The following is a 12527-nucleotide window of genomic DNA, read 5'->3' as shown; positions in this document are numbered from 1 at the left end:
TTTTTCCCTGTTTCCCTGACACCTGTTTCCTGCGGTGTTGAAACACCGTATGGTCCACATTACGGCCTAGAGTGTCATTAAACTCTTGAATGGGATTCCTTTTCCGTTTGTGACCTGTCATTCTTTGTCCTTAAAGTAAATAAAGCCAAAGGAGGATGGAACCTTTCCATCAGCCCTCTCGAGGACCTGGGCAGTCCGCGTGAGGCCCGAGCACCTGGTGCCACCGTCGTCACCTTCCTTTCATGCTCTCTTCCTTAGGTAACTATGTGGTGACAGATCACGGCTCGTGCGTCCGAGCCTGCGGGGCCGACAGCTACGAGGTGGAGGAAGACGGCGTCCGCAAGTGTAAGAAGTGTGAAGGGCCTTGCCGCAAAGGTAGGAGGCCCTCGGAGGTGCGGGCGAGGCTTGCTCTCTGCGGCTGAGGCTGGACTCTCAGCCACCTCCGAATGAACACATCTTCCTCTTCTCATTAAAAAACAACTATGCATGTCGGCCGGGCGCGGTGGCTCACGCCTGTAATCCCAGCACTTTGGGAGGCCGAGGCAGGCAGATCACAAGGTCAAGAGATCGAGCCCATCCTGGCCAACATAGTGAAACCCCGTCTCTACTAAAAATACAAAAATGAGCTGGGCGTGGTGGCATGCGCCTGTAGTCCCAGCCACTAGGGAGGCTGAGGCAGGAGAATTGCTTGAACCCTGGAGGCCAAGGTTGCAGTGAGCTGAGATCGCGCCATAGCACTGGAGTCTGGCAGCAGAGCAAGACTCCTAAAAAAAAAAAAAAAAACCGACTATGCATATCGTTTCTTTAAGACACATTATAAACTGCAAAGCCAGGTTAGGCAATGGGAAGGGACTGAAGGTTGTGATAGGGTGGGGGGCCCCGATGAGGCCGCCAGGCGCCCAGCCCTGGGACAGTCCACGGGAGGCAGAGCTGGATGCAGCCCAGCTCCATGCAGCCCATGGGAAATAATGAGGCAAATGCCAGGTCGGCGTGGAATGACAGCGATGGCGTCTCCTACACCACTGTAGCCCCAAAGCGTGCCATAGGTCCTGGTGTGCCCCCCCCACCCTCCCCAGCCCTGTCAATGTTTGTCGAGTGAATGAAGGATGACATGGCAACGGAAGTTCCCGTGGCTGGAGTTCCTTCCTGCTGCCCTCTGCCTGTGGATCCTTAGCTATTTTTAATCTAACAAATGTGAACAGAATACATCTCTCTCTTATCTCGGCAGTGTGTAATGGAATAGGTATTGGTAAATTTAAAGACACACTCTCCATAAATGCTACAAATATTAAACACTTCAAAAACTGCACCTCCATCAGCGGTGACCTCCATATCCTACCGGTGGCATTTAGGGGGTAAGTCACAGGTTCAATTACTTGTACAGAGAAAAACAGAATCGGCCTTGTTAACTGGCAGAGGTTGGTGATCAATAATCGCCCTGCTGTTTGTTCCAGTGACTCCTTCACACACACCCCACCTCTGGACCCAAAGGAACTGGATATTCTGAAAACCGTTAAGGAAATCACAGGTTTGAGCTAAATTATCACATCAATATAAATGGGAAATCAGTGTTTTAGAGAGAGAGCTTTTTGACATATTTCCTTCTTCCTTGGCATAAAAACATTTCTTCTGAAATTTTACCATTGATGGCTAACGTTTTGATACTGTTCAAAAATGTAGTTTCCCCTGCAGGAGGGGGACACGTTAAGCCCAGGCTTGGGTCATTCACTGCACAAGTGAACATGCTTCCTCCCTCCTGCCCGGCCCCAGCCAGCCACCTTGGTGGCCCATAACCCCAGGGGCAGCCTGGACCTCAGCCCTTTGAAACTGGGCGCCAAAGCCCTGCAGGGCCACGGGCGGGCCTCGGGTCCATGACTGCCACCTGAGCTCCACTTCCTTCCTCTCTAAAATGGGCAAATTAGACCTACCTAACAAGACTGTTTTAGGATTGAAATCAAATAAGGAAAATCATTAAGCTCCTTGTACGTGATACCAATCCATAAATGGCAGATAATCAATCACAGCAGGAGCCTCTTTGGGGTAATCAGATACGCAGCCCAGGAGAAGCCCCAGGGCCACAGCCAGAGGGGCAGCAGGAGACGTGCGACTCACTGGGGGAGGCGGGAGGCCGCTGTGAAGCTGACTCAGCCTGCATCGCCCATGCGCATGTTCACCCAGAGAAGAGGATGATAAAAAAGAATCAAAACAAATCAAATTTTCCCACTCACTGCTCATATTATTCAGAGTCCCTGGGAGTCCTAGAGTAATGTCTCATACAAAAAATACACTCCTACATGGTGTGTGCCTGAGCCTTTCTTCTGCTTCACAGGGTTTTTGCTGATTCAGGCTTGGCCTGAAAACAGGACGGACCTCCATGCTTTTGAGAACCTGGAAATCATACGCGGCAGGACCAAGCAACAGTGAGTTGACCACAGCCAAAGCCTGGGAGATGACATTTGCCTTTTTAGTTGGAAATTAGGCTTACAGGAGCATTGCTAAGATAGGGCACAGAGCTCCTGTATCTCTCGCCGGCATTCCTGAATAGTATCACACATGAGCAGGTACAGGGATCAAGACTGAACGGCCATTGGCACCGGCTGTCCGCTAAACCACAGACTTCTCCGCGTCGCCAGGGCTTCAAATCCCGCATTGCGCTTACTCGTCAAAGCTTTGAAGTCCCTCCCAACCTACATCAGTTCCTGTGTCTTTCCTTCTCTTTCATGGCCTTGACACTTATAAAAAGTGTGTGTCCGTTACTTTGCGACTGTCTAACCGTTTCTGCTCAGCTGGTGTCTCTTCAGGATGCAGTTGAGGCTATGTACGTCTTACACAGGGACCAGAGAGACTCTTTAGCACCACCTTTTTTTAAGGATTTCCACCTTTTCACCTCCGACAGTGGAACAGACATGCAGGTGCTCACACACAAGCATCTTTAATGTGGTAACCATCAGTTTAGTGGTGTGGCGGAGGAGATGGGAATCTCTTGGTGAAACCCGCCTTGGAAGCAGCCTCGTTGTGAGAACTGCTGCCCCTATTGACTCCTAAAGCACTATGCAATACTGTGCAACACTGAGAAGAATCAGAGTGCGTGAAATACGCATCTCACCCCCATCATGGTCTGGCAGGGGCTAGAGGTTCTCACCCCCATCTCACCCTTTCATAAACTCCCTTGGCTCTGCACCTGTGATCCTAAACACGTGGCTACCGTTGCTTCCCAGAAAGACCTTTTCGCTCTGAATTCTCTGGATTACTTCCTTTGCCCAAGATTCTTGCAAAAATAAGAGATTTAAGGCAATTTTCTTGGATGACTGGTATAAGCCACTTGGCTTAGTGGTAGGGATTTAAATAAGATAAGCGTTACTTACTCTTCACATTTAATGAGAAGTTTGGTGATTCCAGCTCATACTGAAGCGGGGTGGCCACAGGTTCCGGGGGGTGACTCACTGAAGCCCCAGACCTGCCCTGCAAAACGACCTGGCCTCTATTGGCATATGTGGGGAAGAATTCCTAAAGGTATTGGTTGCAGGATCCTATACAAGACCACTCATCTGTGTAGGAGAAAGAAAAAAGATGGGGGAAAGAAGAGCAGCAGGGAGAGGAGAAGCCTCTGGATAACAGTCTAACCCTCTGCCATCCAACACCTAAACATCAGTCTCTTCATCCAGTCCTCGAAGCTGGCCCAGTCCCCAGCCTGGGGTCAGATGAGAGATTCCTGCAAATGCAGATCTCTTTCCTGTGGCTCCTTCTCAATTACAGACAGCTCCTCCTCAAGGTGCACGGGGTCTCCTGTACCCTGGCCTTGTCCGCCCTTCCCAAACCAGCCCAGGCCTTCCAGCCTGCACCATCCCAGACCTGCAGGGGCTAGAGGTTCTCACCCCCATCATGGTCCAGCTGGGCCTAGAGGGTCTCACCCCCATCATGGTCTGGCTGGGGCTAGAGGGTCTCCCCCACATCATGGTCTGGCAAAGGCTAGAGATTCTCCCATCCATCGTGGTCCAGCAGGGGCTAACGGTTCTCACGTCCACCGTGTGCCTTCCTGCTCCTCCAGGTGGCTCAGTACATCCCCGCTTCAGTCTGAATGACTTCCATCCAGTCATCTGATAGGCATATTGGACCACCCCATAGTGTCCTAGCATCGTGTTGGATGGTGAAGAAAATAGCACAGTCCCTGCTGGCAGGGCCTCACAGCCTTAGGCATCATTTTTTGGAGGAAGCTCCCCTTCCCAGGCATCCCTCCCAGACCTCTTTGGAGGCCCCTGCTCTTTGCTTCCATGTCGCCGGCACTCACCGTGGTCCTCGCAGGGGCTCAAAATGATCTGCCTAAAGGATTGTGTCACCACCAGATGGAAGGTCCTTGAGAGTAGGAGACATATTTAACCTACACAGAATTTGAGACAGAGAACCTCAAGTGTTTGTCCAATAAATATATGAATGGACAGACAGACAGGCTGGGTGGTGGATAGATGGACAAACCCACAACCTTTGAAGTTTATTGGGCTGTTTGATAGGTTAGAATATGTTCTCAATTTCCAGGCAAAATGAAAATGGAGAAAATATAACGACATGAAAGCATTTTATTCATCCTCCCGGTCTGCCACTGAGGTTAAAGATACTAAATAAACAAGGAGCTAGCTTTTTCCTGGATAAACTTAAACACTTGCAGTTTTCAAAAGGTGCAGGGTGTGCCTCTCACAACATGACTTACCATCCTTGGAAAGCAGTTTGTAGTCAATCGAAGGCAGTCAGGAAAAACAAAGTTTTCAGGGATATATTTTTTTCATAATTTTTTACCATGTGATTTTTCTTCTCTCCAATGCAGTGGTCAGTTTTCTCTTGCGGTTGTCAGCCTGAACATAACATCCTTGGGATTACGCTCCCTCAAGGAGATAAGCGATGGAGATGTGATAATTTCAGGCAACAAAAATTTGTGCTATGCAAATACAATAAACTGGAAAAAACTGTTTGGGACCTCCAGCCAGAAAACCAAAATTATAAACAACAGAGGTGAAAACAGCTGCAGTAAGTCACCGTTTTTGTTTATGGAATTGGGTCCTTTATTTTTATTTAGAATTTTGAAGAGCTATTCCCATTTAAATTACTTTTTTCAGTTCCTTAAGAAGCAAATTACAATCTTTAGAGTCCTAATTGTGAAATTACCATGTGAATTCCATTAAAACTGTTTTCAGATCATTCTTATTTAATAGGATGAATTTGCCCTGAGGTTTAAGCTACCAATTGTTTGTAATTTGTTTGTAATTTAAGTAACTAAATTTAGTATTGGTTATACTACCTTTTAGCTGTAGGTCACCCACTGCTCGTTTCGGCCTGTAAAGATTATAGCTACAGACACACACACACACACACACACACACACACACACACACACACACACACAAATGGAATGAGCACATCAACACTTCCTGTTCTGACTCAGCTTTTGAAGCTGCTGAGAGCCTGGCCTGTGCTGGGCTTTGGCCATGGCAGAGTCAGCTGTGAGTCAAGTGCTGGTCTGGACTCCCTAGCTTTGAAGCCCTTATCAATTCCCTTAATCTCCTTCGGCTTTGGCTTCCTCATCCATAACATGGAGATAGGAATGATTCCCACGCTGTAGTGCTTTGAGAGAATTCAGTGAAATTCTGTGTGTAAAACCCTTCCATGGTGCCTGCACATGGCACACAGTCACAGCCTGCCCAACGGCTCCCATCAGCTGTGAGATTTGTCATCAGAACACCACCGGCTCTGCTCCAGACTGCCCTGGGTACCATCAAAACACACCCAGTGCCCAGCAGCACCTGGCCCGTCTGCACGGCTGACCCCTTCAGCAGGGGCAGTGGCCAGGGGAGCACAGAAAACACTGAGTCCCATCTGGTTTAATTGATGCCATTGCCAAAGGGGAGGACTCATGGCACCCCCTCTCGTGCGCCCGCATGCCTGGCTCACCACTAGGAGGTAGACCTGTACTTCACTGTCAGGCATGGTCCAGTGCTCCCAGCAGCCAGCCGCCTGCTGCATCCTTCCTGTCACGGCAGCGGGGACTGCGGGAGGCCTCTGGGAAGCCCAGTCTGTGTCTTCCTCTTTCAGGCATGCCTAGCAAGTCTGTGCCACCCAAGGTCACGGAGCACAGGGCCCCTCCCGGGAAGGTGCCATCTCCTCTGGCCCCTGGGGTCCCTGCTCCATCACTGACTGCTGTTAACCACTTTGTCTCTGCAGAGGCCACAGGCCATGTCTGCCATTCCTTGTGCTCCTCCGAGGGCTGCTGGGGCCCGGACCCCAGGGACTGCGTCTCCTGCCGGAACGTCAGCCGAGGCAGAGAGTGCGTGGAGAAGTGCAACGTTCTGGAGGGGTAGGAGATGATTTCTTTAACTCCCTTGCTTTGATCAAAAAGGAGACACCAGGTTGTTGTTATAACTTTACAGGCACTCTGTTAAATTTTCTTTTCCTTTTATTCTTTGCCTTTGGTTTTTGGAGGTCTGGGGGTTTTCTGTGCGGGGAAGGGAAGTTGTTTGATTACTTTATATTTTGACAAATTTAATCACAATAAGAAAAATCACGTGTTATTACCTAATTTAATCCAATACTTTACAGAATCTCTTTTCCTGGAAGTATCTTAAATTTTTCTAAGCTACAAAAAGTTCCTAAAACAAATGAGACAGTCATCAGTGGTTCATCTGGCCAACTCCGTGGACATTTGGGCCTTTCTCTGCAGTGCCCGATTCCTGGTGTGTGAAAATAAATTAACACAAATTATATTGCCCAGTTAATATTTGTTTTATGTACCCCCAGCATGCATTGCACATCAAACAGTACCAGGAACTTTAAATATACCCATGGACAAAGAAATAATTCCTAACAATGCTTGCTGAATTTAGTTGCAATCAATAAAGTGCAGTTTGTGGATCCGCTGAGAATGTTGATATTGACTTAAGGCTTTGAATGACAAATGAGGACAAAAACTAAATAGGAAAGTAAAACTGAAGAATAGAGGCCAAGGTCATGTGCTAGAAAATGTAAAGAAAGAGAGAAATTGATGAGAGCCACAGGAATTACAGATGGCTGTAGGAAATCTTCCTGTTTTACTCTCAGTGCTTAGACCACAGCTTAGATCCAGAAATATTGAGCAGCAGGATGAGAGGACCAAGTTCAACTCTGTAGGAGTCCTTTAGCTGATAGGCTCAGAAGAAACCGCATCATCGATAGTCCTGCTTCCACTTCAAATAAGGAATATTGGTGCAATCCTTATGGCCACAAATGGACACTTGCCCATGTTTTCAGTTTGCAAGTGTTTCTTAAGAGGCAGGGTATTGAAAATACCCACGTGGGGTGCCCCATGTCCTTCCATTAGTATAGAGAAACCTGGTGTCCAGTGGCACCTGCTCCCTCTGCAAGCCCCGCCCCCTTCAGCAAGGGCAGTGACCCAGAGAAGAGGCACAGAAGACACAACCCTATTTGGTTTAATTGGTGCCATTGCCCAAGGGGAGGATGAAAGGCACACACTTTTTTTGTTTTTGGAGACAGAGTCTCACTCTGTCACCCAGGCTGCCATGCAATGGTGTGATCTCAACTCACTGCAACCTCTGCCCTCTGGGTTCAGCGATTCTCATGCCTCAGCCTCCCAAGTAGCTGGAATCACAGGCTTTGCACCACCACACCCAGCTAATTTTTTGTATTTTTAGTAGAGACGGGGTTTGACCATGTTGGCCAGGCTGGTCTCGAACTTCTGACCTCCAGTGATCTGCCCACCTTGGCCTCCCAAAGTGTTGGGATTACAGGCATGAGCCACCGTACCTGGCCAAGGCACACACTTTTGAGAATAAACACTCCTTGTTCGCTGCTGGAGAATAGAACTGTGCTTGACTTCCAGGCAGAGTCCTGTCTTCCTGACAAACAGCGGGCACATCTGCTCTGTCTTCTCAAACATGAGCTTCTTGCTTTCCATCAATCTGTACATCTTGAGGATGTCAGAAGTATTACAAGCTAAGTTTTTCACACCTATGTTCCACACTCATCATTTTTAGTAATAACCATTGAGCAAGTTCATTCTCACTCCTTCCTTTTTCTATCACTTAATCTGAAATTATCATTTTTCCAGCTTACTTTCAATAACCCATGAATCTGGTATTAGAGGTGAGGAACATCTCTTCAGGACCATCTTTTCTTTCATCATTTGGCTTGCTCACCCAATATGCAAAAACTTTGCCTATAGAAAATGCAGGAAAGAGATTACGAATGAAGCTCCTGTGTTTACTCACAGAGAAGACGACCCAGGATTCAGTTAACAAAGTCAGCTGATTATATCAAAGTATAGTCCTGAAGTCCCAACTCCTTGACCTTGACCTCAAGTTATCTGGAATTTCGGAGAGGTGATTTGTGTTCCTGCGACAGTGTCTCAGGGGAGGGCTGATGGGTTTCCTCTCCTCCTCTCAGCGAGCCAAGGGAGTTTGTGGAGAACTCTGAGTGCATCCAGTGCCACCCGGAATGCCTGCCCCAGGCCATGAACATCACCTGCACGGGACGGGTAAGAGCCCCTCACTGCTGTCCATGCCCACTTCACAGGAAGGGCTTTCACAGAAGCTGAACTGTGACAATGGCCCAGGACATCCTGTGTGGGCAGGACAGCCATCAGAGCCCCTTCCCAGAGGAGACAGCGGGCTCTGACCGTGCTGTCCAGGCCGGTGTCGGTGACATTAGCACACATCTGCCAGCAACGAGCATTCACTCTTTCTGCTGACACCTGAAGCCTCATCTAAGCTGATCAAATCCTCACATTTAATGGTGGCTGTTTTCACCTGGTTTCCCTATCCCTGACCTAGTCAGCATTGCATTACCACTTTCACCAAACATCCTGAAATTCTTTTTTTTTTTTTTTTTTTTTTTTTTGGGGATGGAGTTTCGCTCTTGTTACCCAGGCTGGAGTGCAATGGCGCGATCTCGGCTCACCGCAACCTCTGCCTCCTGGGTTCAGGCAATTCTCCTGCCTCAGTCTCCTGAGTAGCTGGGATTACAGGCACGCACCACTATGCACAGCTAATGTTTTGTATTTTTAGTAGAGACGGGGTTTCACCATGTTGACCAGGATGGTCTCGATCTCTTGACCTCGTGATCCACCCGCCTCGGCCTCCCAAAGTGCTGGGATTACAGGCTTGAGCCACCGCGCCCGGCCCCTGAAATTCTTAACACTAGTTTATAATTAATTGAAGAATTTTTAAAGAAATTCCTAGCAAAATTTTTTAAACTGCACAGTTTCATATCTATATGTTCAGTAACAATCTTGTAAAGAATGTGAGTGAGAATTCGGGCTCCTCTCACACCAAATGTCCCAAATCTGTTATTTCTCAGTATATTATATAGGGAGCTCTATTTTTATGTGAGCTTCAACAGCCAATTCTAAATCTACTAACTGAAAACATTTTTTAGACATTCTCTAAATTGGGCAGAAGATGACAGATCCGTGTTTTGAGGGGTAGGCTACCAGTGTGGCTGGTTACAAAGTATAGCCTTGATTTATAGGTTTACATGGTGTTGGGTTAAATTTCTGTCATTAAAATAATTGGTGATATTGACATAGTCATCTAGTTGTGCTGGCTGTGGGCACACACAGCCTTTGAGTGGACAAAACCAGCATTAGAGAACTTAGCCAAGGAGAAATCCCTTTCCCTGCTGGTTTTATTTCAGCTACTTCCGAGGTGTGGGGCACACAACCCGAGCGGTTCTTTTATTTGAGTCCAGATGCTTTTATTTGAGTTTTGCAAGGTTATTCCAAGTTTTGCAAACAGAATCAAAGGCAGCATATGACTCAGCCCTCGATACGCCCACCATTGCACGGAGACTTCCCACCTTCCTGTCCCTGGAGAAACACCCATGTAGGTTTTCTTAAATTTGCCTCCCTCTGAGCTTCCCTTTAACTTCAAATATAATATGCAAGAAAGACTCTCTGACCATAAATACACCTATGGGCCAATCAAGATGGTTGTGCCCAGGAAAGACGCCCACAATGTGTTAAGCAGAATGCGGTAATATATAGATTATCATTTCTTTTATACTGGTGTGTATTATATGCATTGAAAATCAGGGAGAACTTCTGCTAAGCAACCGACAGTGACCATATCAAGCAAGTGCAATCCCAGAAGAACTAGTTTTCTCCTTAAGAATTTTTCTAGGCCTAGCACGGTGGCTCTTGCCTGTAATCCCAGCACTTTGGGAGGCTGAGGCCGGCGGATCACAAGGTCAAGAGATCAAGACTATCATGGCAAACATGGTGAAACCACATCTCTACTAAAAGCAAAAATTAGCTGGGCGTGGTTGCGCGCGCCTGTAGTCCCAGCTGCTGAGAGGCTGAGGCAGGAGAATTGCTTGAACCCAGGAGGCGGAGGTTGCAGTGAGCCGAGATTGCGCCACTGCACTCCAGCCTAGTGCCTGGCGACAATCGAGACTCTGTCTCAAAATAATAATAATAATAATTTTTTTAAATAAGAATTTTTCTATTATTTGGCTTTCCCCACTCGCACACACTAAATATTTTAAGTAAAACGTTACTTCCGTTTTGAAAGAGAAAGAGATGTGCACGGACGTTTTTCTCCACCTTGGTGCAGGGGCCGGACAGCTGCATCCAGTGTGCCCACTACATCGACGGCCCCCACTGTGTCAAGACCTGCCCGGCAGGGGTCATGGGAGAAAACAACACCCTGGTCTGGAAGTACGCGGACGCCGGCCACGTGTGCCACCTGTGCCATTCAAACTGCACCTACGGGTGAGTGGAAAGGGCAGAACAGGACGTTTCCTCTCTCGCAGAGTCAGAGGCTGAAAATGTCTCCAAAGCTTCCAGGCAACACATTGCAGAGGTTTGCATTTGAGTCAGTTACTGAAGGCGTTTTGGCCCCGCGGCCCTGGCAGTGGCAGCTGCCTGCGGGCAGCCTCGGTGCCCTGGGAGTGACTCCGCCGCGCGGTGTGTCTCTTGCCGGCCGTGTTGGGCAATCCTGCACATCCAGACAGGTGGGCAGGGGCAGAAAGAGCGCAGGTCCCGGCAGCTGCAGCCTCGGCCTCTCTCCAGGGGTTTTTGCGTCTCTGTCCAGATTTCCGTGGTCAGTTGAGGATTAACTGTCTTGCAGTGAATAACAGGTAACATTGCCTGGAAGGTTGCTTTAAGACACTTTTTTAAAGCTAGTTGATTGTTAAGCTGTTGCTACTTCAGTTTAAACTACTTCATACCTGTAACCCCAGCACTTTGGGAGGCTGAAGCAGGCAGATCACTTGAGGTCAGGAGTTTGAGACCAGCCTGGCCAACATGGTGAAACCCCATCTCTACTAAAAATACAAAAATTAGCCAGGTGGTCCCAGCTACTCAGGAGGCTGAGGCAGGAGAATGGCTTGAACCCAGGAGGCAGAGGTTGCAGTGAGCCAAGGTCACGCTACTGCACTCCAGCCTGGGTGACAAGACGAAACTCTATCTCAAAAACAAAAACAGAAAAACTACTTCGACTAGAATTAGCAGAAGCGCTATGACTGTGTGTATCTTGTTTATTGGAATAATAAAGATGTCAGTGAATCAGGACCGTACCCAGCAATCAAAGAGGAGCTGAGCTGTCATATAGCAGTTCACACCTCCGTCTGTTTCTCAAAATCCAGCCTTATTTGTAACTGTTACTAATTCTTTCTTTGGATCCATCTGTATGAGTTGTGTGGCCTTGGGCAAGGGTCTTACCTTCTCTGTGCCTCACTTTCTTTTCTGTAAACTGGGATAATAAAGCTGCATAGCTCACAGGATTTGGATGGCATGCAGAAAAGGGACAGCATCAAGTTCCAATGTGTGTCCTGGGCCAAAATGCACAAACTGTGTCTTACAACATCACACCCCTGTGTAGGACCATGGTGAAATGTGTGAAAGATCAGTTTGGCTTTATTCACTATGAAGTTGGAAATAGCAAGAAGTTCAGGATGGAATTGAGCTACAGGCAGGCGATAAGGTAGAGCTCTCAGTGATTCTTTTTTTTTTAATTTTTTTTTTTTACTTTAGGTGCATACTATATCTGGCATTTCTCCTCATGTTATCCCTCCCCTCCCTCCCCACCCCCGACTGTCTCTCCCCTACCCCCTCAACTGCCCCCAGTGTGTGATGTTCCTCTCCCTGAGTCCATGTGTTCTCATTGTTCGACACCCACCTATGAGTGAGAACATACGAGCTCACAGGATTTTTATGAACATGAGTTAAGATATGTCGTGTACTTAAAATGGTACCTGAAATGTGGTGAATACTGAGTCCATGACAGTATTATTGATGATAGTGGTGATGGTGAGGAGGAGATGGGAGTAACAATGGTGTCAGAGGTGATGACTGTAGTGATGGTGAGGAGGTGGGAGTCACGGTGGTGGTGATGGTGGTGGTGGTGGTGAGGAGGTGGGAGTCACAGTGATGGTGATGGTGGTGATGGTGGTGAAGACGCGGGAGTCACAGTGGTGGTGGTGGTGGTGGTGGTGGTGGTGGTGAGGAGGTGGGAGTCACAGTGGTGGTGATGGTGGTGGTGGTGGTGGTG

The 12527-nt window shown here is 48.0% G+C and overlaps 1 protein-coding gene across 4 annotated transcripts in view; it reads left to right on the top strand.

The window, feature by feature from the left end:
* The window catches only part of EGFR (epidermal growth factor receptor), a 198678-nt gene that overhangs the window by 141748 nt on the left and 44403 nt on the right, over positions 1 to 12527 (top strand). For all 4 annotated transcript variants that reach the window (XR_004258480.1, XM_032244179.1, XM_032244180.1 and 1 more), the window contains exons 8-15: positions 259 to 375; positions 1229 to 1355; positions 1455 to 1528; positions 2330 to 2420; positions 4820 to 5019; positions 6211 to 6343; positions 8425 to 8515; positions 10590 to 10747. Coding sequence is in view for 3 of the 4 variants with exons in the window: in XM_032244179.1 (XP_032100070.1) it covers positions 259 to 375; positions 1229 to 1355; positions 1455 to 1528; positions 2330 to 2420; positions 4820 to 5019; positions 6211 to 6343; positions 8425 to 8515; positions 10590 to 10747 (991 nt within the window). In the remaining variant the exon portion in view is untranslated. The remainder of the gene's footprint in view (positions 1 to 258; positions 376 to 1228; positions 1356 to 1454; positions 1529 to 2329; positions 2421 to 4819; positions 5020 to 6210; positions 6344 to 8424; positions 8516 to 10589; positions 10748 to 12527) is intronic.

The sequence above is a fragment of the Sapajus apella genome, unplaced genomic scaffold (genome assembly GCF_009761245.1).
Source record: "Sapajus apella isolate SASKATOON/1434 unplaced genomic scaffold, GSC_monkey_1.0 scaffold54, whole genome shotgun sequence".
Classification (NCBI taxonomy): Eukaryota; Metazoa; Chordata; class Mammalia; order Primates; family Cebidae; genus Sapajus; species Sapajus apella.
Note: the sequence above shows the minus strand (reverse complement) of the source record. Positions and strands in the feature narration are given on the sequence as shown.